The 23,949-nt window shown below is 51.0% G+C and overlaps 7 protein-coding genes across 7 annotated transcripts; 4 read left to right on the top strand and 3 right to left on the bottom strand.

Annotated features, from left to right (window-relative positions):
* The first annotated feature begins 264 nt into the window (after positions 1–264).
* On the top strand, positions 265–1,502 carry V8C40DRAFT_255617 (uncharacterized protein). The gene is made up of 2 exons (XM_083218091.1): positions 265–1,246; positions 1,363–1,502. Exons 1-2 carry the CDS (start codon positions 390–392, stop codon positions 1,445–1,447), a joined length of 942 nt encoding a protein of 313 aa, XP_083069054.1. The 5' UTR covers positions 265–389; the 3' UTR covers positions 1,448–1,502.
* Positions 1,503–1,908: 406 nt separating this feature from the next.
* V8C40DRAFT_110793 (uncharacterized protein) lies at positions 1,909–3,538 on the top strand. The gene is made up of 4 exons (XM_083210785.1): positions 1,909–2,497; positions 2,558–2,691; positions 2,757–2,933; positions 3,007–3,538. The coding sequence occupies exons 1-4, from the start codon at positions 2,171–2,173 to the stop codon at positions 3,407–3,409; spliced, it is 1,041 nt and encodes a 346-aa protein (XP_083069053.1). The 5' UTR covers positions 1,909–2,170; the 3' UTR covers positions 3,410–3,538.
* Positions 3,539–5,207: 1,669 nt separating this feature from the next.
* On the top strand, positions 5,208–7,914 carry V8C40DRAFT_277458 (uncharacterized protein; the record flags this gene model as incomplete). Its single annotated transcript, XM_083220964.1, has 3 exons — positions 5,208–5,506; positions 5,917–6,225; positions 6,369–7,914. The coding sequence occupies 3 exons, from the start codon at positions 5,208–5,210 to the stop codon at positions 7,912–7,914; spliced, it is 2,154 nt and encodes a 717-aa protein (XP_083069052.1).
* Positions 7,915–8,121: 207 nt separating this feature from the next.
* On the bottom strand, positions 8,122–9,023 carry V8C40DRAFT_283092 (uncharacterized protein; the record flags this gene model as incomplete). The annotated part of the gene is made up of 1 exon (XM_083221898.1): positions 8,122–9,023. The coding sequence occupies one exon, from the start codon at positions 9,021–9,023 to the stop codon at positions 8,124–8,126; it is 900 nt and encodes a 299-aa protein (XP_083069051.1).
* Positions 9,024–9,280: 257 nt separating this feature from the next.
* On the bottom strand, positions 9,281–11,276 carry V8C40DRAFT_255609 (alpha/beta fold hydrolase). The gene has a single exon (XM_083218090.1). The coding sequence runs from the start codon at positions 10,792–10,794 to the stop codon at positions 9,769–9,771; it is 1,026 nt and encodes a 341-aa protein (XP_083069050.1). The 5' UTR covers positions 10,795–11,276; the 3' UTR covers positions 9,281–9,768.
* Positions 11,277–16,096: 4,820 nt separating this feature from the next.
* V8C40DRAFT_255600 (uncharacterized protein) lies at positions 16,097–18,602 on the top strand. The gene is made up of 5 exons (XM_083218089.1): positions 16,097–16,938; positions 17,006–17,110; positions 17,174–17,547; positions 17,602–17,669; positions 17,725–18,602. The coding sequence occupies exons 1-5, from the start codon at positions 16,768–16,770 to the stop codon at positions 18,117–18,119; spliced, it is 1,113 nt and encodes a 370-aa protein (XP_083069049.1). The 5' UTR covers positions 16,097–16,767; the 3' UTR covers positions 18,120–18,602.
* A 3,255-nt stretch (positions 18,603–21,857) lies between these two features.
* On the bottom strand, positions 21,858–23,463 carry V8C40DRAFT_255597 (uncharacterized protein). The gene has a single exon (XM_083218088.1). The coding sequence runs from the start codon at positions 23,245–23,247 to the stop codon at positions 21,994–21,996; it is 1,254 nt and encodes a 417-aa protein (XP_083069048.1). The 5' UTR covers positions 23,248–23,463; the 3' UTR covers positions 21,858–21,993.
* Between the last annotated feature and the right edge of the window lie 486 nt (positions 23,464–23,949).

Genomic DNA, 23,949 nt, shown 5'->3' with positions numbered 1-23,949 from the left:
CGCTACCGTCTCACCCATTCAGAGGTAAAACTGTGAAACTATTCAGCGACTTGTAAAACGCTCCAATAGAATACATCCACGTCTGAAGCGGACCCCACAAGGCACCGACTCGCTTGAGATGCCTCAGTTCAGATTTTTCATGTAGAAGAGTAAAAACTTCCTTTATCTTTCAACTCATCGTTTCCAGGGGCGGTGGCAAGCTTTCTATAACCTTGATAGGCGGGATCGCTTTTTTAATAGTGGAATATTAAGACAAGCTCTCTGGAGAACACTGGGCTTTTGAGCATACCGAACGCTGCAACTTGTCATCACTCACTCACTTACTCGCTTTCAACAAAGCCTTGCAAAGATTACACGTCATACTCGAACAATTAAGTCTTCCTGTCAAAATGAAAGACCCTGGACTGTTGGTTCCCGGCTGGGCGCTCTTAGCCCGTGTGGCTGCTCCCCCGATGCTCACGCGTGATGAGCCCACGTTGGAGACATTATCTCGCACTGGCTCACACAACAGCTCAGATGCTCGTTCAGACACTCATTCAGAACCTCATCCAGATCCTCTTTTAGATCTTCATCCTGAAGTTCATCCTGATATTCGTCCAGATGTTCGTTCAAGGTCTCGCTCGGGGTCTCATTCAGACTCTCTTTCAGATGTCCATTCAGACCCTCAATCAGATCCTATTTCAGATATCCGCTCAGATCCTCTTCTGAATGTTCATCCTGATGTTCGTCCTGATGTTCGTCCAGATGTTCGTTCAGAGTCTCGTTCGGAGCCTCGTTCGGATTCTCTTTCAGATGTCCATTCAGAACCTCATTCAGAACTTCATACAAATCCTATTTTAGATGTTCATCCCGATGTTCGTCTAGATATTCGTTCGGAGTCTCGTTCGGAGCCTCATTCAGATCCTCTTTTAGATCTCTATTCAGACTCCCATTCAGGCCTCCATTCAGATCTCCATTCAGACCTCCGTTCAGACCCTCGCTCAGACCCTCGCTCAGATTTCCGTTCAGATCCTCTTTTGGATCTTCGTCCAGATTCTTTTTCAGATGTCCATCCAGACCCACCGGGATATTATGATCTAGATCCTCGCTCAAATCCTCAGCTAGCACGGCCCACGGGCGAGATGTGTTCTCCAGAGGGCCAATGGAATTGCATGACAACCTCATGGCAGCGCTGCGCAAGCGGCATGTGGAGCGCCGTGATTCCATGTGCAGCGGGGACAATCTGCCAGCCTTTTGGGCTTACGGACTTTATTACCATTGAGCATGATCCGAGTGCCATCGCTGGTCATGGTGATAACGGCCATGCGAGTGATGGTGGTCGTGATAGGAGCGGGAAGAAGAGCGTTGGCATCAGAAACTCACCTGGCCTGGTCTTGCTCGCTGGGGCGGTTGTAACTGGGGTTTCTTGGAGTTTTCTTGTGTGAGTCGAGATTGGCAAGCTTTATGAGGAATGCATCAAATTAGCTGCGTAAAAAGAACACATCATGAGAGCGAACTTAGCTAGCTTCGGTGGAGAGGGGATAATGCAAGCGGGAAAATATCCGCCACTACGACGTGATTCCTGCAGGCCGAATGTGCTCGATAGATATGCCGATGGGAAGGGGGGGATTTCGCATTGGATCGCAAATTGAGATGCTATTAGCATTACAATGGATGGAAGACCGCAGCCACATTGGAACAAAGCAAATCAATTTATATGAAGCCAAAAGGGTACCTATTGATATATAAAAAGGAAAGGCATGTACGAAGTTCGCGCACGTTTGAAGCTCAAACTCCACTCTCAGCTTCGTGATTATTTCCTCTTCCAGTAGCTTCGTCCGCTCATATAAGACGTGACCCAGTCCTACCGACAATATGCACTCGTACCGTACATGCGCTTAGATGAGGTGGGCTTATCTGGCCGTGGTAGACATGCTATAATTGGCGTATACTCTCGGTGTGCATAGACGTGCATCCATGTTGCAATAGTTGCGCCGGCGGAAATGGATCCGCAAGAATCTCTTTGGTGCCCGCTGCTGCGCTCCTCTTTTTACTTGGTAATCAGGACTCTAGAATCTTTTCTTTTCTCCTCCTATTCCAATCAATAAGACTGACAAAAGAAAAACTTCCTCTGGCAAGAGGACGGTCTCTGTAAGTTCAGCTTCAAAGGAGCTGCGAAGAAGAAGGAAACATGGGTTCAAAGGGGACCATCATCGTCACCGGGGCCAACGGCGGACTTGGCTCCGCCATTGTGCAGAACATCCTCGGCACTCCAGACCTGGCCTCGAACTACACCGGCGTGTATGCTGTGCGAAAGGCCGCGACTGCGACGAAGCTCAACGCGGCCCTGTCTCGGGCCCCGGCAAATCACAAGCATGAGACGGTTGATGTCGACCTGGGTTCAATAGCAGATGTCAAAAAGGTGGCCACGGACATCAATGACAAGGTGGCCAAGGGCGATTTGCCTAGGATCCGGGCCCTGATTTTGAATGCCGGATATCAAGACCACGCGGGCATTGTAAGTTCACCTATGCTGCCGACCCTGCGATAGTCGGTTTATTGACATGGGGTGTTCCAGGCCATGAGCAAGGATGGCTTCGAAATGTCATGGCAAGTCAACTATTTGTCTAACCTGCTCCTGTCGCTGCTCCTCCTCCAGAGCATGGATACGGAAGAGGGCCGCATTCTGCTTGTTGGCAGCTGGGCCCATAAGTAAGTATAAAACATATTATCAAAAGAGCATAGCGAAGGAGTCCCGAAGCTGAATCCATCCGCAGCATAGAAGACAAGCGCAATGATGTGACGTCTGCATACAAGGATCCCAGATACCCAACTCTGTATCCAGGCGTAGAAGCCCTGGCCAAAGGTGAATGGAGCAGACCAGAAGAAGACCCGACGACCAACTCAGGCTTCCGCCGGTACGGCGCCAGCAAACTTTGCGCTATAATGTTGATGTGAGAAGTATCCTTTCTCTTTCTTATTTTATTCGGGCTTTTGAAGAGTCTGCTACTGACAATGCTCTTACAGCGAGGAATTGGCAAGCCGTATAGCAAAGGACCCCAAACTAAGCAACATCTCCGTCATCGACTTGGACCCGGGCGGCATGCCCACCGGCATCGCCCGCAGAGCAGGCTTTCTCATCAGCTTCGTCGTCATGAAGCTCGTGCTGCCCATCGTCACCGAGGTGAGCGTGCGAGTGAAGCCCAATGGCGTCATCAGGACTCCGTGGAAGAGCGCTGCGGACGCGATTAGAGCTTGCTTCGAGATTGAGGCTCACCGCGGCGAGGTGTTGCATTTGGACGGCACGTCAACGGACCTGCTGGTTGCAAAGGAAGCAAAAGATGAGGCGAAGAGAAAGGAAGTGTGGGAATACGGCTTGAAGGCAGCGCACATTGAAGAAGGGGACACGGTTTTGGTGGATTGGAAATAGTCATAAGAGCTGAACGGGATACGCACCTGATCACAGACAGGCTTGAAATACCTTTAGTTTTGTACGAGCCAAAATTGATACACACACGGTATATGTAATTACATGTATAAAGAGCCACCTTGCTGTCAATATTAGTGCCATGTTAAAATCTCATGTAATCCTTGATAGAGGACAGTATGAGATTCTTCGTCTATTGGTATAACAGAACATATTGAAAATGGACAACCGGCCATCAGATCTCTCTCATTGGTGAAAGTTAGTACTGATTCGATCGTTATCCTTCTTATTAGTGATTAGCATCTACCAATAGGATCATCTACTGTTCGGCCGGATCTGTCTCTCCTTCTGGAAACTCGAGGCAGAATATTCAAAATCGATGGGTGATTTCGACTGGGACCCCCCTTGCGTCTGATGTAAGGCACTAGGGCATGAAACAGACGCCGTCATTTTCAAAAGACGAGATGGGAAATGGCACTAAGAATAGAGGCGAGTAAGATTTCTTCCGGGGCACCGATCTGTGCTCCAGGCCCCATACAGTGGGGAGATGACGCCGTGATACTCTGACTCGGTGTTTGGATTAGATGATGTCAAGAAGCATTCAATACTAGGCAGTGACGATGCAGGTCATAGACCGTCAGTATTCCATGTATGGATCTCCATTAAGACGCTCGGATACTCTTCATCTGTTCAAGTACGCAGAGTACAAGGTCTTTGACTTAGACCAACCGTCGTAAGACCAGAGCAGACAATGGCCTGTTCTGTTGGCCTGTTCTGTTGGCCCTGAGATAGTCTATCGGAGAGAATGTTTCATGTTTCTTAAGCTGCCCGCTTGCGATATCCGATTGGAGGTGCAAATAACTTCAAGGATTTGAGAAAATAGGGAGCCCCCACATCGAGCCGTCCAGTCCAGTGTCGCCGTTTCAACCGCATCTGCACCAGCACTCGCGCTCGCAATTCTTTACTTTGTGCGCCGTTCGTGGTTACATTCGATGCAGTGTCCCTTTGGCTAAATGTCACTTTGGTGCCAGCAGCCACTCAATTGGCGCCGAAACGCATCTGTGACAATGTCGAGCGTGGGGCCTCCTTAGTCCTCAAGCTGCCATCAGCGCGTCAATTGGTTGGTGGACGAACGCTGCCGCTAGAGATGCCACTCTCGTGCATCATATTTGGGTCTGTTTCTACCCACAAGCTGCAGATCACGGCGTCTGTCTGTCCGTCTGGTGATGAATGATGACGGCGGCAGTTTAGTCGGACATATAAACTGAGGTGTCCAGACTAAAAGGTCTCCCTGGTTGTTAGAAGAATGGAAGAGGACTGCCGATCTGGTGAGAGAAGAGGAAGGTCAGCTGTACCGCCTTAGCAGCCTCTTTCTGTGTCAAGTAAAGAGCAGCCTCATTTCAACTGCATCGCGTCTGACACGCACCTTGCCTGCCATCGAACTTTAATTTCCTCCATCTCAACTGTCATCCCATCCGCACAGTCTTTTTTTTCTCTCCACACTCCGAGCGAGATTCTTTTCAGCCCGATCTCCGGATTCTCGGTGCTCACGAGACGTGCCAGTCACACATTCCTGCACGTTGAGAACGGATGCACGGCTAAACAGGAGCTGAGACCTGTCTGACACAAAACGCTGCGAACGAGCACCAGCTGCCTGCAACCAGTGCGCCTGTGGCAGCTCCCACGGGCACTAAAGCACCGCGGTCCCCCGCTAAAGGTCCTGCGGCGCATTTGATCCCCTGGCAAAGCCGTGCACCCAAAAATACAGCGCCCAGTCAATCAGCCATCAGCCATTCATACCATGTGGGACCGCCCCCGAACCTCTGCCATAGCGGGTCTCGACAGGCTGCACCGGCCCTCCATCCGGCACCAGCTTAAAGACAGCCCCAGCACAGACAAGCCAGAGATTTATCTGTACGAGTACAGCCCTGCCAATAATGCTCTGGGCATCGCCGTCTCTAGCTTCAACTCCAAACTTTACAATCACCAGAAACCGCAAAGACCGCAGAGACCACCGAGGCCAGAGAGGCCAGAGATAGTGCACGATAAGCAGATACTACCATTATTCGCCGCTGTATCATCAACCGAGAGAATTGGAATGTACGTACATCTCCCGAGTGACGACTGGAATTGGCTTGTCTGGCCGTGGCTGCGTCATGCAGATTGTTATCCTATCCTACCTTGTGTGCTGCGTTGCCACCTTGTTTTGATGCTGTCATTCGCCCGAGAGCACATGCCGGTTCGTTGGTGAAGGGCACAGCCTTGGGCGAATGCGCGTCAAACAAGGAAACAAAGGGAAAAAAACAAGCTGGAGGCCAATCGTGCATCGGACTATTTCCCCATCACCGTTGGTTGGTCGCATGATGCTGCTACTACAACCCGCCGGCTCGCGCTATCTGCACTGCCCACTGCCCACTGCCTATTGCCTATTGCCTATTGCTCTGTTCATTTGTTTGAAATAGCCAACAAACGGCTTGCGGCTGACGTGAACATCCTTTCCCCAGTTCCAGATTTCCGACAGACGATCCTGCTGATTTTGCAGACGCATCGTCACGCATCGCCTTTGAGCCGCCACCGAGGAACCCTAGACGATTATTGCGAGTGCGACAAGACTCGAAGGATTGCGCACCAGCATATCCATATCCCGAACTTCAGATCGTGACCGATTCGGAATCCACCTCTACTAGCGACGGAGACGGATACTCTTCGTCCCCGACCTCCAATTTCAAGCTGGCTTCGACATATTCGAGGCGGCGCCTTCCAGCGCTCGACCAAATCTCGCCTCCCAGCTCGCCGGAACTCGGCGCTTTCAAGAATAAGTAAGTGCTTTGTATCAATGTTGGTGCTTGGAATTACGCATCCATTCAACTGTTTCCATTGAACAAAGAACTCGGGCCTTGCTGGGTTTCAACCGTGTTTCAATACTGTTCAATACTGGTACTAACAAAGGATTGCCGTGCAGTGCACCTGTCTCTCCCCTGGACGACGATGACGCCGACTTCCCTCGAGAGTATCCTTTTAGAGGGCAGCAGCCCACACAGTCGTTTACGACACAGCAGCGCCAAATGAGCCACGTTCCCGTTCCTGTACATCAATACACTGCCTACCAGCCCGCTCCGGACACATACGATATGTCTTTTGAGAATCCAAGAAGCCTCGAAGATGTGCCAGCCCCATTGCCGCAAGGCGCGTTACCGCGGAGTACCAAGATGCGCATAAAGGTTCCCACTGACACTTCGGCTGTTGCCCAGCGCTTTCGCTTTCTCACCAAAGGCAAGACGGAGCCAACAGAGAATCTGGCCGACCGACCAAGGCAAGGTGATGCGCCGCCCATTCATATCCCACGGAGGAGCAGCAAGCGTGCAAGCCGCACCCCAAATGGCCTTCGAAACATATCAGCTCCCCTGCCACCTATCCAGTCTGGCACTGCATTGGAAACACCTCCGCGCCAGCAGGCAGCCACAGACCGCGAGCTTCTTCCGTCCTCATTGGCTCCAAAGCCACTAAACATAACACCGGCAGCGAACAAGGTTAAATCGCACAATACCAATGCCAATACCAGTGGTAATGCGCTTCCTACGCCGCCTAATCATGACTACCCGACTCCGCTATCCATACCATCAGCTCGATCACAGTCACCTGCCGTCCAAGATTTGACTCCTACCGGGCCTAGGATCATCAAGAGGAAGCCGCCGCAGACTCACCAAGCCCAACCTTCGGCGCCGTCGAACCTATCAAGTTCAAGCCCGGCCTACATCAATCCTCCTCCTCGGAGAGCCTCGGCCGCAGCGGTCACTGGGTTCCACGAGGCCCCCCCTAAACGCTCCAATACTGATGAGGCGTGGATGCAACCTCCGTCACGCTTCAGTGTCACCACTTACGCTACATCGAACGCAGGGACTCCTCCGCAGGCTGCTGTGGAGCAGATGCCCGCAAACACACCGGCTGCCACTTCGATGATGAGCCGTCCAGGTCCATTTGCGAAGCGAGACAATGCCCATACTCCTATAACGATTTCTAAGCAGAGGGCATACATGTCCAGCCCATATGGAATTGATAATCAGATGGCGGCGTCGAGCGAAGTATCTCTTAGTGAACCACGCCGCACCCGAGCCGGCAGCAATACGGAGTCCACTGGCCGGAGCTCCATTCTATCTACTGCCAAGCCGCTTCCACCCGCACCTCCGGAGTTAGCATCAGCACCCGATGACAGGATTGCGCAACTAAATGCCTCTCTCTCGGCACTAGCACACCGCAGAGTCAACATCAACAAAAGTATCCAGCAAATGACAGAGCTGATGCCGCGAGATAACCTGATGGCCAGCGCAGAAGTGCTCCGAAAGAGGGAAGTTGAGAAGCAGAAAGTAGAGGGGCTGAAACAGGAGCTGGCTGAGATTCAACACGAAGAGTATGACCTGGGTCTGAAGTTGCATAGGGCTTACAAGCGCCAGGAGAAGGATGCGGAATTCGAGGTCACTGGCCTGTGGGTAAGAAGGATTACAAGCTGATTGGCGACGTGACTTGCTGAGCCTGGCGCTGGGAATTGGTTGGTGGATTTTTCTTATTCTTTGCTGGTCAAGAAACTTGGGACATGTACGAATATGGGTTGAAAAGGGCATAATCCGGCGTAACATGAGCATATAGGATCAAATTATGAGAACTGGTTTAACTATTTCTATCATCTATATATTTATTTTCTGGTCTGTTTCCCGTGTGCTCAGCTCAACCAAGAGAGAATCCAAAATATGCATAGTAAGCACACAAACAGAATGTACAGCTCGCCAAAGGACAGCAATATTGCCCAGAAGATGAAATGCAGGGCGAAGATGGTGATGGCGGGAGCGCATAGATTACCGAGGACTGTGAACTTGGAGAACATCCGGCGGAACGGCTCAAGACTGCGCTTGATGAGGAGAACAAAGCGGATACGTGTGATGTACAAAGTTAAAGCTGCTTGGCCATAGAGTGATGTAATGATGTCGAAGTGCGATAAACACGTGCTATAGAAGTGTAGTATGTAGAATAAGGAGAGTTGCACAAACTCATGTAGATGGAGGAATGTTGCCTGGATGACAACGGACACAGAGGACGTCCAACTTTGTCGAGGCTGGAATATTTCCTCGGGCGGAGGAGTATAAGCAGTTGTGTCGTCAACAGGATCAGGCAATGGGTCTAAAGTCTTGTAAGGCTGAGGCATGGAGTCGATCTCGAGCTCATCAGTGAAATGATTTTCCTTCTCATCCTTGTCTATAGCCTTATCCCGGGAGAGTTCATCCAGCTGAATTTCCTGAATACGAGCAGCTATATTCTGTACACTCAACTGAACGGACTCTGCAACCTCCGCATAAACCGGTAAAAGCTTCTCTTTCGCATATCGCGCAAATTCGGCGAGGTAGTGCAGGAAATATATCGCTGCGAGAAGGGCATGCGCCAGAATAAGTAGGACGAGATTCTGTATGAGCGGCCAAGGCGAAGTGCGGTGCGCGAGGAGATTGCATATGAGACTGTATAGGACGAAGAGCCTGGATGTTGTTGGCGATGGCGGGAAGTGCGCTGGACAGAGGCGGTAGAGGAGAATGAGGATGAGGAGGGGGGTGAGATGGATGAGCAGGGACATTTTGGGTTTGTTTGGCGGTTTGGATTCATGGTGGGTTTGGTTTTGCGTGTGTCAGCACATTTCATATTTATATTTCTATATTTCTATATCTGCGTTCTTTGATATGTTGTATGTTTGATGCATAGAAGTTGTGAACAAAGGTGTTGAACGTTGTTGAAAGAGTTGGTTGTAGGGTAGATTGTTGCTTTGACTTATGGTTGTTCAAAGGTGCACTACAAAGAGCTTGGTTCACGAGCAACGCTTGAATGAAGGAATGCCTATTCAGCATCCGATATTACCAGTAATACCGAATACTGGACGAATATAATTATAGTAGTAAATACTAGATAAAAATAGCTATAGTAGGAGATACTAGAAGAACGAAGCCGTAGTAGTAGATACCAGACCCATATAGCTATAGTAGCAGAGAGTGAGTAATGAGCACATGGCTAAGAACATAACAAGACTCAAACAGGTACACGTGCAATTCCAAAATTAGCTTGCTTTCAAAGAAATTATATGCATTCATATCGCCCATGTGGGCCGCGCATCTTTACCTCGTCAATCGCCTGGATATACACAGCTCGATACTAAAATGGTTGTGTACTATGCAAAAAATCAAAAAATAAAACAGTAAACCATCAGGCAATGATATATATACATGACAAAAACAATGCTTTCGTTCCATGACAGACATCCTCTCTGTTTCCCTCTATCCGGCACCCCCCATTCGTTGTATTCTAGCTAAATCAGGTACATCCCTAATTTACTCCTTCAACCAGTCAAGGACAACCTTGGTAAAGTTGGAGGGAGCAGAGATCTGAGGAGCGTGGCCCAGGGTGGGGAACTGGTACAGAGTGCAGTCGGGGATCTCGGCGCAGACCTGAGGACCCAGGACGTTGAAGTGGCCGAGCTTGGCAGCAACCTCCGGGGGAGACCAGTTGCCGCCGATGGCGACCTTGTCCTGGTCACCGACGATGAGCAGCGTCTTGGAGACAATGTCGCCAAAGTAGTGGGCTTGGGACGAGGTCAGCACCATGTCGACGATCTGGCCCTGGTTCTTGAGGAACTGGGTGCGCTTGGAGCCGAAGTAGACGTTGGTCAGCATGGTGACCCAGATGGTGTACGAGTCCTCCCACTGGCCGACGTAGTAGATCTGCTGCTCGTAGGCCTTGAGGGCGTCAAAGGTCTGGGCGGCCTCGGCGGCGATGTCGTCGTCGACGGAGACGTAGGGCACGCCCTTCTCGACGTAGTCCTCCAGACCGACGGGGTCGACCAGGACCAGGCGGTCGATGGTGCTGGGGTACTGCAGGGCGAAGCGGGTGCTGAGCATGCCGCCGACGGAGTGGCCGATCAGGGTGATGTTGCCAATTCCCAAGGTGTTGAGGAGGCCGCGGGTGTTCCAGGCCAGCTGGTTGAGGCTGAACTGGTAGTTGTCGGGCTTGGAGCTCTTGCACCAGCCGACCTGGTCCGGCGCAATGACGCGGTATCCGGCGCCGGCGAGGGCGATGATGGTGGAGTTCCAGGTAGGGCCGCAGAAGTTCTTGCCGTGGAGCAGCACCGCCGTCTCGCCGTTGGGGGCGCACGTGGGCTTGATGTCCATGTAGGCCATCTGCAGCTTCTGCTGCTGGCTGGTGAAGGTGAAGACGTTGACGGGCCAGGGGTATGTGAAGTTGGAGCCGTTGAGGTCGAAGGGGAACGGGCCCTTGGAGATGGTGCCGTTGGCAGCCTCCTGGGCAAAGGCCAGGCCGGCGGCCGAGAGGAGGCCAGAGGCGAGAGTAGAGAACTTCATGATGGCTTGGGGAGGGAGGGAGGAGAGGGCAGAGAGAGAGAGAGAGTCTGTTCTGTTCTTGACCTGGGAGAGAAGTTATTCTCGACGCAGACTCAATGCAGAAAAAGAAACAAAACGGGAGGGGGACAAGAGGCCTTTAAAACAAGCCATTGCCAGCTCCAAAGCCAGGGGAGGGCTGGCGATTGCGCGTGGCAAGCGGAGAAAGGTTCGTGGAATCGGACAGGGCTTCGACGAGGCTTGATGAGGCTTGACGAATTCAATCCATCTTGGTAGCATCCACAGGTACCGCAATGGTAGCGAGGACCGCCGGGCCAAGGTACTCACCAAGTACCCTTCAGCGAACAACAGCTGCTACTCTTTGTAATGCTGCGCGCAGCTCGGCGGCCAACAAAGGCAAACGGGCGACAGACCGGACTGCCCAGCAATCTCCATTAATTCTTACCAACAGCAAAACGGGCTGCGAATATGGAGAAGCAGCAATTAATGCCCCCCATTAGCGGCATGTACTTGGCTCAGGTTGTCTGCATTTAATTACCTCGACATGGCTAGCATCCCCCCTTCTCCGCGGCAGCGCCAGCCGAAGTGCAGCCACCGCAATCTTAGTGCGCGGTACCATCGAGGTACGGGGGATGATACCTGGGGCGGTACCTGCAGCACCCCGACACGATACCTGCGGTTAATTTTCCTATTGCGTGCCCCTCCGCTCGGCACGAGACGCTGTTGGTCCTTGATTCGCTGCTTGGGGGCTTGGCTAAACCAGGCGGAGGGAACAGTTTGCGTGCAGACGGCACCTCGATGCAACTTTGGAATATTATACCGGCAACACAGATCCTTTGGCCGGCTGCAACCGCAAGGGGCCAGACAACCTCCATAACGTAAACCAGCTGCAGGCGATGAACCAACAGCAGCAATGATACGAGAGCTCTCTCTGCTCCCATGCTGGAGCGCATGAACCTGGAAGCCCTGCGGCATCTCCTAGTCTATGACCTCTGCAGCCGGAATGTCGCTGCCATGCCCTTTACTCGCTAACTCTGCTCCGTATATGTCGACGGGCAACTCAATTCGCAGCCAGGCATTAGACCTTATCCACCTCTACTATGGCCGGAAATATCGATGGATTCCATCTCGTGCCGTATTACCATGGCCACGTTTTTCAACCGCTACTGTCCGCCTTGCCCGTTGCGGCTCGTTCAGCGAAGCACTGGATCCGTGCTAGCCATAGGCCCTGTTGCTTCTAGTACGAATACTGATATCATATTCAAAACCAGCCTCATCAATGGGCTTAGAGACCAAACCCCATTCGCCGTGCCACGTTTTTTCTCGGTTAGTTTTTCTCTCTATGCTCCGTACGGATGGATGAGGTTGTTGTCAGCACCTCAGAAAATGGTGGTTTGGTCAGCCATGTAGACCGACCTCGTCCAATCAACTCGTATCCTACGCCGTGTCCCGGCCGAGTTTACCGTCCTCACCGCACGAGCTGAGAAGACCAGCCCTCCGGGTCCCCTTCAGCAGACTGCTCTTCGACGCCTTCTAGCGTCTTGGCATCAGTTCAGTGACCTTCTCGCCTCCTCCCGTAGGTCATGCCATCCAATGGATCAAGAGCTGACGGGGGGCTTTCTGGGGCTTTGACAGCGCCGGACCCGTCACTTCTCTTGAAAGCTTCAATCTGCGGCCATGAAAGAGGAAATCATCCTACCAGCTGTGGGTGAAAGCTGAGGAATGATGAGATGAAAGAGACAAACTATTGCTTTCTAGCTCCTCGTTACGCAATCTCTCCTGACTAGCTATTAATGCAAGCCGCGGAACGCAACTCGTGGTGAGAAGAGAAAAAAGGAGAGAGAGAGTAGAGAGGAAAGAGAAAAGAGAGAAGAATGAATGGTTATTTTCACTTTCCTGTCGGCCAAAGGCGACGACCATGGTGCTTGAGCTGAACATCTTGTGTGCGCATGGCAGCTATCAAAGACATGTTAAATGGCAGCATGACGTACATCTCACTGAGATGAAACTCCTCCATGCTGGTTTAGGGTTTTCTTCTATTCTTCTTTTCTTCACAAGGTTAAGATTTAATATTTATGCCTGTTTATGCGCCACCACTTGGCAGCGCGCTTATCCAGGCATTGCAAGAAAAAAAAAAAGAACATGCGACGGAAGTGGATTGAGGATTTAACCGACCCATTACTTACCCACTGCCAATTCATTAACAGCAAGGCCAGGTTCATTCCCCACGGCAGAGCCGGCAAACCCGTCAGGGCCAGCATTCCAGGACGAGACGGCTCTCACGGCACCTTTGGACTTTGCACCGCGGACGCAGCGCCACGGGGGGCATTTAATGGACTGGAGGCCCTTGATAAGAGTTTGGCGTTTGTAGCTCTGACTCCTTTTCCTCGCCATTGGAGCTAGCAAATAGAAGCCGAAACTCGGAGTTGAAAAGGACGCGGGAGCCGAGAATGGAGGGCCTCGCGGTTGAGCGGGAGTGGCGGTTTAGGGCTTCCGTGGAATGCGTACCATTAGGTGGGCACACAGCTAGACGAATATTAAAAGAGCGTCGAGGTAGCAGAGCGGCAGATGAAAGTGTTTGACGGGCTCAAGACGTCCATGCGAACTTATATCCATCTTGTCTTCTCCGCGAAGCGCCGATCGAACATGTATTTGGTCCGTCCGGTTCCCCAGAGGGATCAGCGTTGTATCCATGCATGACACGCATCTGCGAAATCTTGCACCATCAGATAAACTGAGCCGCTGAGAAGGCGAGAAAGTTGACTGAGAGGCTTCCCTCTTCTCCCCTCGGCCATCTACCGGCCTGCCCCTCACGCTGTCCCTTCTCCAAGCGTTGTTAGTACTGGCCACAGTGAGGCCAAAAGCAGGCGACGGCTTGCTCTGGTGCTTACAAGTACGGCCAACTTGCCCAATCCAGACACCGGCAAAAGGCTGGGCGCAGGCACTAAGAGACGTCGTCGAAGCAGGGTTTCGATTGACGACATGTCGTTCGCCTCTTTTGCGCTTGCGTTGAAAGAGTGAGGGGCCAAGCCATCCGGGATACCCTGGACCGCCTGAGCCTTAGTAAGGCGCCACAACCCTGAGGCGCTGTCGTATCGCAGAAGCACTAAGAGCGCCTAGTGGCTCCCAGAGGTACTTGGAGGTACCTGAGTTGTTGGCCGGTGCTTACCAGTATTTCCGCGCACCCAGGCAGGTACAGAACCTTGCACGCAGGCATTTAGCAGAGGAGGAATCCTTCAACAGAGCTGAGGCCTGAAATGCCAAGGCAGCATCAGGAGCGTTATCCCGCTCATCCACGGCGAAAAGCTCAACGAGTGTTGTGATTGAACGTTTTTTTTTGCACATCGTTCAATTACAGTTTGCTTCTTTTTAAGCTTCCTCAATCAACTGACTCGAGAATGTCACGATCCGATTGATCTGCGGGAGATCGTAGCGGCCCTCCCGCCCGCAAGCTTTTATCGAAGGGACTGACGCCGCCGGCGGAGAACTAAGGCGATGGCTCGACAATAATTCGCAGCCACAGGAGCCAAGAGGGCCACTTCTTGCGGGCAAAGCTTCTACCACATATATTTTACCACGATGGTATCTGGCATTTGATCTAAAAGGTTCTGTATCGATATTTCGTTGGTGCACATACGCGTAAGATCTTTGTCGTATATCAATTGTCCATCTGCGCAGATCTTGGCCGTTTTCAATTGCTGATCGGCACGAGCTACTAAGGTACCGATAGCTTTGACGGGGACGGGAGCAGATGTTGGCTCCAGCTGAATAGAACGTGTCGTCAAGATAAAGTACTGCAAGAGATGTTGTACCAACCAACAACCACACCCTTTTCTACCGAATCTGCAGTGTATAATAGACGAACGGCAATAAAACCAACAACAGATGCCGCTATCTCCGCTGGGAGATACAGGTACTAGCATAAGGTAGGTACGTCCAACATCGTATTTCCCAGCGCACTGGTAAACTTTCCCCAGAAACATTTGATCGGTAAACTGGCTGCTTACATGTACTTTGTATCTGCGCATCTTTCTCGTCAACGTCGCATCGAACATCGTGAGGGATCTGGCCAATCGAAGCACAGCCGGGCCGATGACAATCTGCATACAGCAATTGCACACCACCACATCCGTTGACAGCTGCCGTAAGCGTCCCAAATGGTGAGGATCGCAGAGATTAGCTTGCGCTGGCTCTCAGTCTGACCGAAGGGGCTCCCTGTCCCGGATAAATCACAGCCATGCCATGCACAGCCTCCCCCATGTCTTTTGGAGCCCTTCCTCCTTTCCAGGTTGCTGTTCATTTATTCATTCGTACGAGAGCGGACTTTTATTGTTGCCTCTTATCTCGTTCGACAGGGCTTGTGTTTGCCATCTGGTGCCTGTTTCTGTAGGTGTGGCTTCGTTCTAGTAGGGTACCTGCATACAGTTAGAGTGCAGTACCACCCAATATACCTCGCAGTACCTGTGGTTTCATAGAAGCTGAAAGAGAAGCCCCGCCCGGCGAATCCTTCCGGGTACCGCAGTTTGCACATGCGATGCAATGCAGCTGGACGCAGCTCTCTTGGAAATACTCGTACAGCGCTGTGCCAGACCTGTAACTGCTAGCAATCTGCTAAAGCTGTCTCATCCTGAGAAATGCAGAACGCCAGACAAGGTACCTTTTGGCAGGCCATGACGCAGGGCCCACCCTCAAACTGGGGCGCTTTCCCGATTGTCCATCCAGGTCCGCTGGCGGCGCGGTGCTAGTCCGCTCCAGGCCTGGCGGGTTCATGCCCTCTTTCGGTCCTCTCGGGCCCTCCCATGAGCGGCAATCCATGTACTCGTAAATACCTAGGTACATGTACGAGCATGATGAGGCCATGCGAAAGTGAATCCACCATCAGACAATCTCGTGCGAGCCGCGCCGGGAAGAGGGAAGAGGACCCCGAGAGGAGCCTGAGAGGAGCCCGCGAAGAACCCGCGAGGAGTCTCTCAGCCCCTAACGATGGGCTACTGCTCGTATTTTTGCATTCGTCTCGTGGGCGGGATGGGGGATCGCCAAGATAGAGCACATGGTGAGAACCATACCTCTATAACACTCCACTCTGTCTTACCACTACTCAATTGAAGCTGAGTGGCTGTTTGAGTGGCATCTACTGCGTTTCAGTAGGAATGGCTCCTAGATAGACATGGAGAAATACAACATGAAAAAAAAAAGACACATGTCAACGACGGCTTGGCAAAAGATCCCTCCCAAGCCGCTTGAAACCCGAAAGGCTTCGGCGCTAAGCAAGCCATTCTACCACCAGTACCCACGCACACAGCAACGACAGATTGTGTTTACATGCAAGTACTTGTTCCTCGGACGTGGTGACTAGGACGCAGCAGCATGGTGTACGAGTATGAGCGGATTCTCCCGCCTTGTCCCGGTCAAAGACTGCGTCTCGCCTCTCCATCATCCCATCCCACTTTTGTCCAGACCAGACCCCAAAACCATGCCCAACGTCTTGCCCTGGCAAGCGAAGAGCAAAATGTCTGCCTTCTCTTTCTTTCCCTCGCGGGGGTGTATCGTGGCTTGACAGGGCTTGACAGGGCCTGTCTCTGTGGTGGCATCGCGAGCTCGGGAGCCAGTCCATGTCCCTCGGCGCCGCTGATGAAACGCCTAGCCTCTAGCATCCAAGTGCAGCTTTTTCTTCCGGTGCAATCTCTTTCTCGGACATGCAGGCAGTTAGACGTAAGAGCCAAACTCTGTTAGCGGTAGCTTCTTTATAAGGCTAAACTGTCCTGCCGTGCGAGTTACCTTCGCGGCCCCGTTCGCCGGTGCTTGAGTCGTATTGCATTCCTCTCACTCGCGGGTAATCGTGGGGAAAAGATATAGGGACGGCTATTCCCCTCCGAACCCTCCCTTTTGGATATATCGTTTTTTTTCTCTCATCTCGTCGGCTCTTGTGTTGTTGTTGCTCTCCAACTGCCGGGCCCTTCCGTATACGACTGAGCAATGGCGTTCCTCACTCCAGATGAGGCCGCCCAGAGCCATGCCAACCTGGTCCGGATTCCGAGCATCGTCTTCTTCGTCGTCACACCCATCTTCGTCTTTATCAGATTCTGGAATCGTATTTCGAGGAGATCGGGGCTGGGTTGGGACGATGGCACCATTGCTGTGTCCTTTGTACGGATCCCCACACTCATGTTGGGTTCCCTTGGAATGCAAAACTAACGCACATCTTTCTTATTAGGTTTGCACTCTGTTAGTGCAAATATTTATGATGATTTCGTGTAACTTCGGATTCGGCAAACACATTGCGTCCTTGTCACCTCACGATAAACTGGAAGCCCTCAAGGTACGGCTCCACTATATGGCTTTGTCTCATGATTTATGCTCACACATCTACCCGTTGGAACAGTGGTTTTACGTCGCACAAATCTTCTACAAGCTGACCATTAACTTGACGAAAATGTCCATTGTTCTCTTATATCTGCGAATATTCGTCCAAAGGTGGTTCCGCATCGCGTGCTACATCCTCCTGGGTATCGTCACAGCCTACTGCATTGCGAGCACGTTGACTTCGATCTTCCAATGTCATCCTATTTCAGGAGCTTGGGATAAGTCCAGCAAGCCAACGTGCATTAGTTTGACACAAAACTGGTACTCTAACGCTGGTTACTCTATTGCTACTGATGTTTTGATCCTGTTGTTGCCGATGCAGCCCATCTGGGCGAGCAAGTTGCCAGTCAACCAGAAGAGAGCTTTGATGTTTGTCTTTGCTCTTGGTAGTTTGTGAGTGTTTTCCCCTCTAAATTATTAATCAGAATACATTGCTAACAATTACAGCGTTACCGTTACATCCATTCTGCGTGCCACGACTCTCAACTTCTCGACAACCAGCCCTGATACGACCTGTGAGCCCCCCTTTTTGGCTCTTGACGGAACATTCATGCTAACTAATTCGTCTAGTCGACATTACCTCTACACTATGGACCATCATCGAAGAAAACGTCGCCATTATCTGTGCCTGCTTGCCCATGTGCCGTATCGTCCTGGCCTTCCTCTTCCCCTCGGTCTTCGGAGGCAACACCAGCAAGGGATCTACTGGAGCCTCAGGCGGCCTGGGCTCAGGGAACCCTAACAAATACGGATATGCTCGTTCTCAGTCGCCTTCGCGTCGCCAAAGCTGGAAACCTTATTCCGGACCGGGCGGTGACGGCGTCAGCCGCAGCACGGCTGCCCACCAGAGCGACGACACGAGCGAAGAATTCATCCTCACAACAGTACAAAGACATGGATCAACGGATGGTGACGACGGCGCTATTAGAAAGACTACGAAGTATGAAGTCTCATACGAAAACTAAGGCATATAAAATTAGAAATCTGTTACGATATCTTGGCGACTACGGAGTACCTGCTCAAGTGTTATAAAAATGGGGGATATTTGGATGCCGGGCTTTATACTTGGTTCCCCTTGAGGGACAGCTTCCGAATTGCAACGTTGGAGACTGGCTATCTCCTTTTCTCATAATTGCCTTTTATACTGCAATGTTTTCTTTGTTGGCTTCTTTGACTCTTTCTTCGCAGTTTTTCTTTTGCTTTGTACACAACAATAGTACCTATTTGCCTCGTATAGGACTTTGGAGGCGATTTACGATGACACGCAACTTGGGACAAGGCTTTTTCTTCTTCGCTTTTATCTTGCACACTGTATATATCATCTTCTTTCCCCTTTGTCTATAACAGCTACAAGAGATACCAGTTACATGATTGAGCGTTTTATCCGTTACCAATCCGAGTCTAGTCATATTTTGCATGTTACAGAGCAACTTATAGCAACACGCTTCCCCCCTCTGACAGCCTAGAAATTGTTCTTCTATCCAGATCTAGCGTCATGCATGCCCAGACATGGTACATGTCTGTACCTGTTCCGCCATGCAACCTTGATACCAGGGGGGCGGCCCCGGTCCATGCAATGTACCTTTGGTATTTTCGGGCCTGCAGGCCTCCCCTGCTCTAGGAGAGGACCCCAGCTCGCTCTCCGATTTAGCCACATGGTGCAGTTTTTTTCCCTCACACGACTCTCGGATGCTTGTTCCTGGTAGTTACGGTAGAGTGATTAGTAGTAGAGACTCCTAGTAGGGACTTAGGCTCAAACCAGAAAAGACCCGGATATGTATCCGTGACAAAAGAGGCGGCACTCATGTGTGTACTGCTAAATCCCCGGTTTCAAAAGATAGCGCGGAGTATACATGAAGAATAGAAGAAGAAAAAGAACGAAGATAATGAAAAGAAACGCTGATCCGGCGTGCGCCGACCCATGTCAGGCCTCGCCCCTTGGAGTTGTTTCCAAGGTCCCCTTTTTGCTTTCTGTTTTCGCCTCATGCTGTGCCATGATTCGGTGGGTGGGCTCTAAGGGGACGGGAGGCTCGGTGCAATACTATATCGGCGGCCTAGCTTTGACACGATGGTGTGCAGCTGGGGATCGGGGGGCGGGCTCGTTCCACCTTTGGCGAGGAAGAGAAAGGGACATGTGGGACTGTTTTTTTCTCCTTCTTTTCTTTGCTTTTTTCTTGCTTTCTTGATGGTGGCGGTTAAGCGAAGCGAGCAGCGTGGTTTACTAGGGGAACCCTTTGGATGGATACTACGGGGGATTGGAGATGAACTGGAAGAGAGGCTTGTATGGATGTGGATATGATGCTTGAGAGAGAATGATAGTCCTGTATCCGTAGTGACATGCTCCCAGTTAATGAGAGGATGGTGGGCACTGCATGGCGAGGGAATGTATCATAAACGCTAGCTGGGTGTGAAAGGGACCAAATGTCGGCTCCATGTATGTCAGAAGCCACCGAATATGCAGGCTGTTTGTTTGCTTGCTCGCATTCCACAATCTCTCACAAGTAATACAGTCAAATGACATAAAAAGGGGGAGACAACAAAGCTTACCTTGCTTGCACTCACAAAAAATGAGAATAAAACATGAAAAATGAGAACAAGTGGTAGCGTGCTTGTTTAGATACCGCTTGGCATCCCGTATAAGATGATATATGTAGTGTCGAGTAGACTCGAAGCTGGATCTAACGTACCGTAGCATTCGTGATCTTTATTGTAAGCGAGATGCTAAGATCTCGAAAACGAACTTCTCAGAGGAAAGAAAGAAAAAGAGGTACCCTTTGTTGAGCGAGCGCTGCTTCGGCAATTACCCGTGAACGGCCCCCAAGACGTTACCAATTGTGAAGTAGTTCAAGCTTGGACGGAATTAACTGCTAGAGGCATGCGGAGAAGGGCTTGTCAACCTATTCTTAGACGAGGTCAAGCCAGTATTTGCGGTGTTAGTTGCATGTGCTATGTAAGCACCATATAATGGTGTTACGCAAATGCGGGAGACGAGACGAAGGAAGAGTTGAAACAGTCGGGGTTTCTTATCTACACGAGCACGATTGTCTTTCTTTCTGTCTTCTTTTCTTTTTTTCTTTTATGAGCATCTTATCTAGCGCCATACGCCGTCTCCTCCGGAAGAGAAGAGTGGTCTGATGGAGACAGATAAAAGCTCGCAGGGAAAGAAGGGTATTTTTTTTCTCTTGGGCATGTTAGTGTGTCGACAAGGGGTTCTTGCAGCCGGGTAACCATTACCGCTCCGAGGGCGCATGTCTGGGCTCACTGGATGAATTGGCTATTAGTATTTGCATATACCCCGTATTCTCCGTGTTGAGTTGCCTTGGTATTTCGCATCTCACCGTAGCGTGCGTAACGCCCATGTTCGAGTCTTCATCCCAAGCAATGGGTCTCTCCCCGAACGCCGTTATAAACGAGACGGAGCATCATCAATGCACTACTGGGTAACAGGCAACTGCTTGGCCAAAGCTTGTCTTGCCAACCTCTGCTCTGGGTCTCCAAGGGCATCACGGACCCATGACTGTGGATAAGCATCCAGATTGGGCATGCAGCCCTTGATGTTCTCGAACCTGCGTGACCAATTCGGCATGCAGGCTGATGAATCTGGAATGGCGGCGTTGATTGAGTGAGCCCTATCGCTAAAAAGGGGGTTCACGGAATTCTGGCAGAGATGACAGTTCGCCGCTGCGGTACTTGGTAGAGATAGGGTAGTAATCTTCAGATAGACATTGGGAGGTTGCTATTTGTTCTACTATTTGCAAAGACATATCCCGTGTGATCCGCATATGCCAAAGATGAATCCAAGCAAACGGAGGACAAAAAACCGAGACTGAGAAGATTTCGAACACCCTTGAGCTGAATTATACGCCTACAACGGGGGTAGTTGCTATATATATTTCCCTAACTAATGACTGCTACTGTATGTATATTTCTCTAATAGCTGCTACTACATATACATTTCTTTAAGAGCTGCTACTATCTCTATATTTCTCTAATAGCTGCTACTATGTACCTATATGATAAAATTCGAGTGCTGGCTGAATAGGCCCCCTAGATAGCCCTACATAGTAGGATCAAGCTGGTGCTCAAAGACGGCCTGGTCGTCATAAACATCCTCCTGGAGGTCTCGGACCTCCGATTTGATCTCTTCTTCTTCTTCTTGTCCTTGGACTGGGGCCGGAACCCCACTCATCTCGGCATCGACAATCTCCTGTCGAGGAGGAGTTGAAGGAGCAACACTCACTGCCATTGGCAGAGCCAGAGTCAACGCCGTCGAAGGGGCCTCGTGTTGCTGGTGTTGCTGTTGCTGCTCTATGGCAGGCAAGCCGGCCTCTCTTCTTGCACGTTTCATAATCTTCTTCTGGCGCCGGGAGAGGGACCCTCCCGGGCCCTTCCCAACGGGCACAGCTTGCACATCGTTATCTAGTTGATACCTGAGCAGTGTTTAATTCGATCAAGAGAAGAGCATGAAAGGCATACTGCTGTTGTTGCTGCACTTTGCTCAAAAAAAAAAATGCTGAAAGACGAGCCAAGGGTTTCAAATGGTCACATCGGCAAATGTGAGGATTTGGAAACGCTAAGCGTTTGGAATTGTTCAGAAAACTTGGATTGCAGAGTCCAAAGGATTAGCCAGCTTGGCAAGCGAAGGTTAGAAAAAGCGAGACTGCAAAATGGATAAAGCACCTAATTAACTCATTAAATAGTACTTTTGTAGAGGAACGCCTAATTTTATTATACATAGGTAGGTATAGTAGCAGGCGACTAATGAGATAAGTAACTATTCATTTTCCTGAGTCTTCAAATTCCAATAAGCGGAACCCACCATACCGCCTCATAGTTCGCTCAACTCATACCCTCCATGAACTCGACTCGGTCAAGCAGCATTTGTCGGTATCCCATATACTCCTTGAGCCCTTCCCACTCTGGGCCCATTTCCTCTCCGTGTCTCCAGGGCTCCTTGAAGCCCCATGCGCACGCCACCTTGTCCAGAGCCGCTCTCTCTTCCTCCCTCAGCCATCGATACCGTAGCGGAGTTCCAGGAGTCCAGGTCACTCGCTTCATCTGGTCCTTGTGACTCAGCTTGGCAATCATGCCCAAAGATCCAATCACGAGAAAGTATCCTGAGATGCCAGCAACACCAATTCCCGTAGCAGTGCTTATGTCCATGGTGTTTTGCCAATACGAAGCGTAGGCTGTTGATAGACCAAAGATGCCAAAGGGGAGGGTGGCGAGACCGATGGCAGGGGCGGTACCGTGCTTGATCAGCTTCTGACGCTTGAAAGCTGGGAGAGAGTATGAAGCCTCGATGATTCCGAGGGCTGAATCCAAATTCTTGGCATCAATTGCCGCCTGTAAAGCCATGTCGGCAACGGCGGGCTCTATAGCTCGAGAAGCCGCATTGGGATTTTGCTTCAGATACGCAATCTGACCGTTTTTTACGACGGGCTTCGCCTTCGTTGCGTAGAGTTCAAAGACGGCGGGCAGTGACTCTGGCTGTCCGAGCTGTGATTGAATAGCAACGTAGAGCTCTAGGAACTCCGGCGTCATCTCGACATTGGGGTTTGAGATGATGGTATATGCCGCGTGAGAGATCCGACTGGTTGCATCCACCAACTTGGCATCTATGGGGACTCTAGCACCCGTCCGCTCGGCTCCCAGAGATACCAACTTTGAGGCCGAAGCCTTGAATTGCGCCTCTGCCCGCTTCAATTGGGGATGGAGCGCAGATGCGGCCCGTAAACACGACTGCAGTGCAGCAGCAGTCAGCTGCTTCGCCGGGATGCCGTCGACCGAGAGGAACTTGTTACAGCTATCCTCCGCTACGTTGGCCAATTGCGATGCATCTGTGAGTGGCCGCGGTGTTGAGGCCGGCGTTGACTTCTCATTTGCTTCTGCGTCCGCTTCGGCATCCGCTCTTGATGCTGAGATAGAGGTGGCCCATCTTGCCGGTGTTGATCTCCAGACTGAGCTTTGAGCAATCTGGCGGGGAGCTGAGGATAGTATCCGGCTAGAGAAGGGCTGTCTTGATGCCTGCGCCGGCAATGACGCACAAGAATGACATATAAAGCCCACCTGCCGAGGGTTTGCTCGCCGCATATTGGACGAGGGAATGCGATATAATTGTCAGACAAAGAAGCTGAACTTGGCCAATTGCCAATGCAGACCGGCGCGACTGAATTCTGTGTCGTCGTGCTGCAAATTCGACTTTGCGGCTTGGCCAGACCAAAGTCGCTACAGAGAAAGCGAGTGCAATGGGCTGCAAGACGGAAAAGTCAAGGCGAGGTTTTGGAGGTTGGAGTTTTGGCACAAAATCATTGCATGCAAGGCTGTGATTGGCTCCACACTTTGGCTGGCGCAGTATTACAGCTGGGTACAGTACAATGAGCGAACAAGGAGCCGAGATGAAGCGCTGAATGACGAGTTTGTGCGACTGCAATCACATGAAACAAAACAAACAAAGAGAGACGAAAAAAAAAAAAAAGGGAAATCCTGATGCTAATCCATTCTGGCTATTATCCCATCTCATGGCCTGTATTTTCTCTTCTTCAACCTCTTTCCTCTCCAATATTACAGTAGAACATTCTGGTGCTAAATCCATCCAAGTTCATCCCGGTCGTGAGGCTTTGCCAAAAGTGGGGCCCTGATTGGTTCTCCTCGACCTCCGTCTGCTGCACCTTCGTAAGCCTGATGACGAAACGTCCAGGCTGCCAGAGACGAGCCTCTGCCTTTGCCTCTGCTTTTGCCTCTGCCACAACACCATCCTCTGCCCTGTGCAATTCGCCTGCGACTCCTCTTGGA

The sequence above is a fragment of the Trichoderma camerunense genome (genome assembly GCF_050948025.1).
Source record: "Trichoderma camerunense strain CBS 138272 chromosome Unknown V8C40scaffold_20, whole genome shotgun sequence".
NCBI classification, from domain to species: Eukaryota; Fungi; Ascomycota; class Sordariomycetes; order Hypocreales; family Hypocreaceae; genus Trichoderma; species Trichoderma camerunense.
The sequence above is the reverse complement of the archived record's forward strand: the minus strand, read 5'-3'. Positions and strand labels throughout refer to the sequence as shown.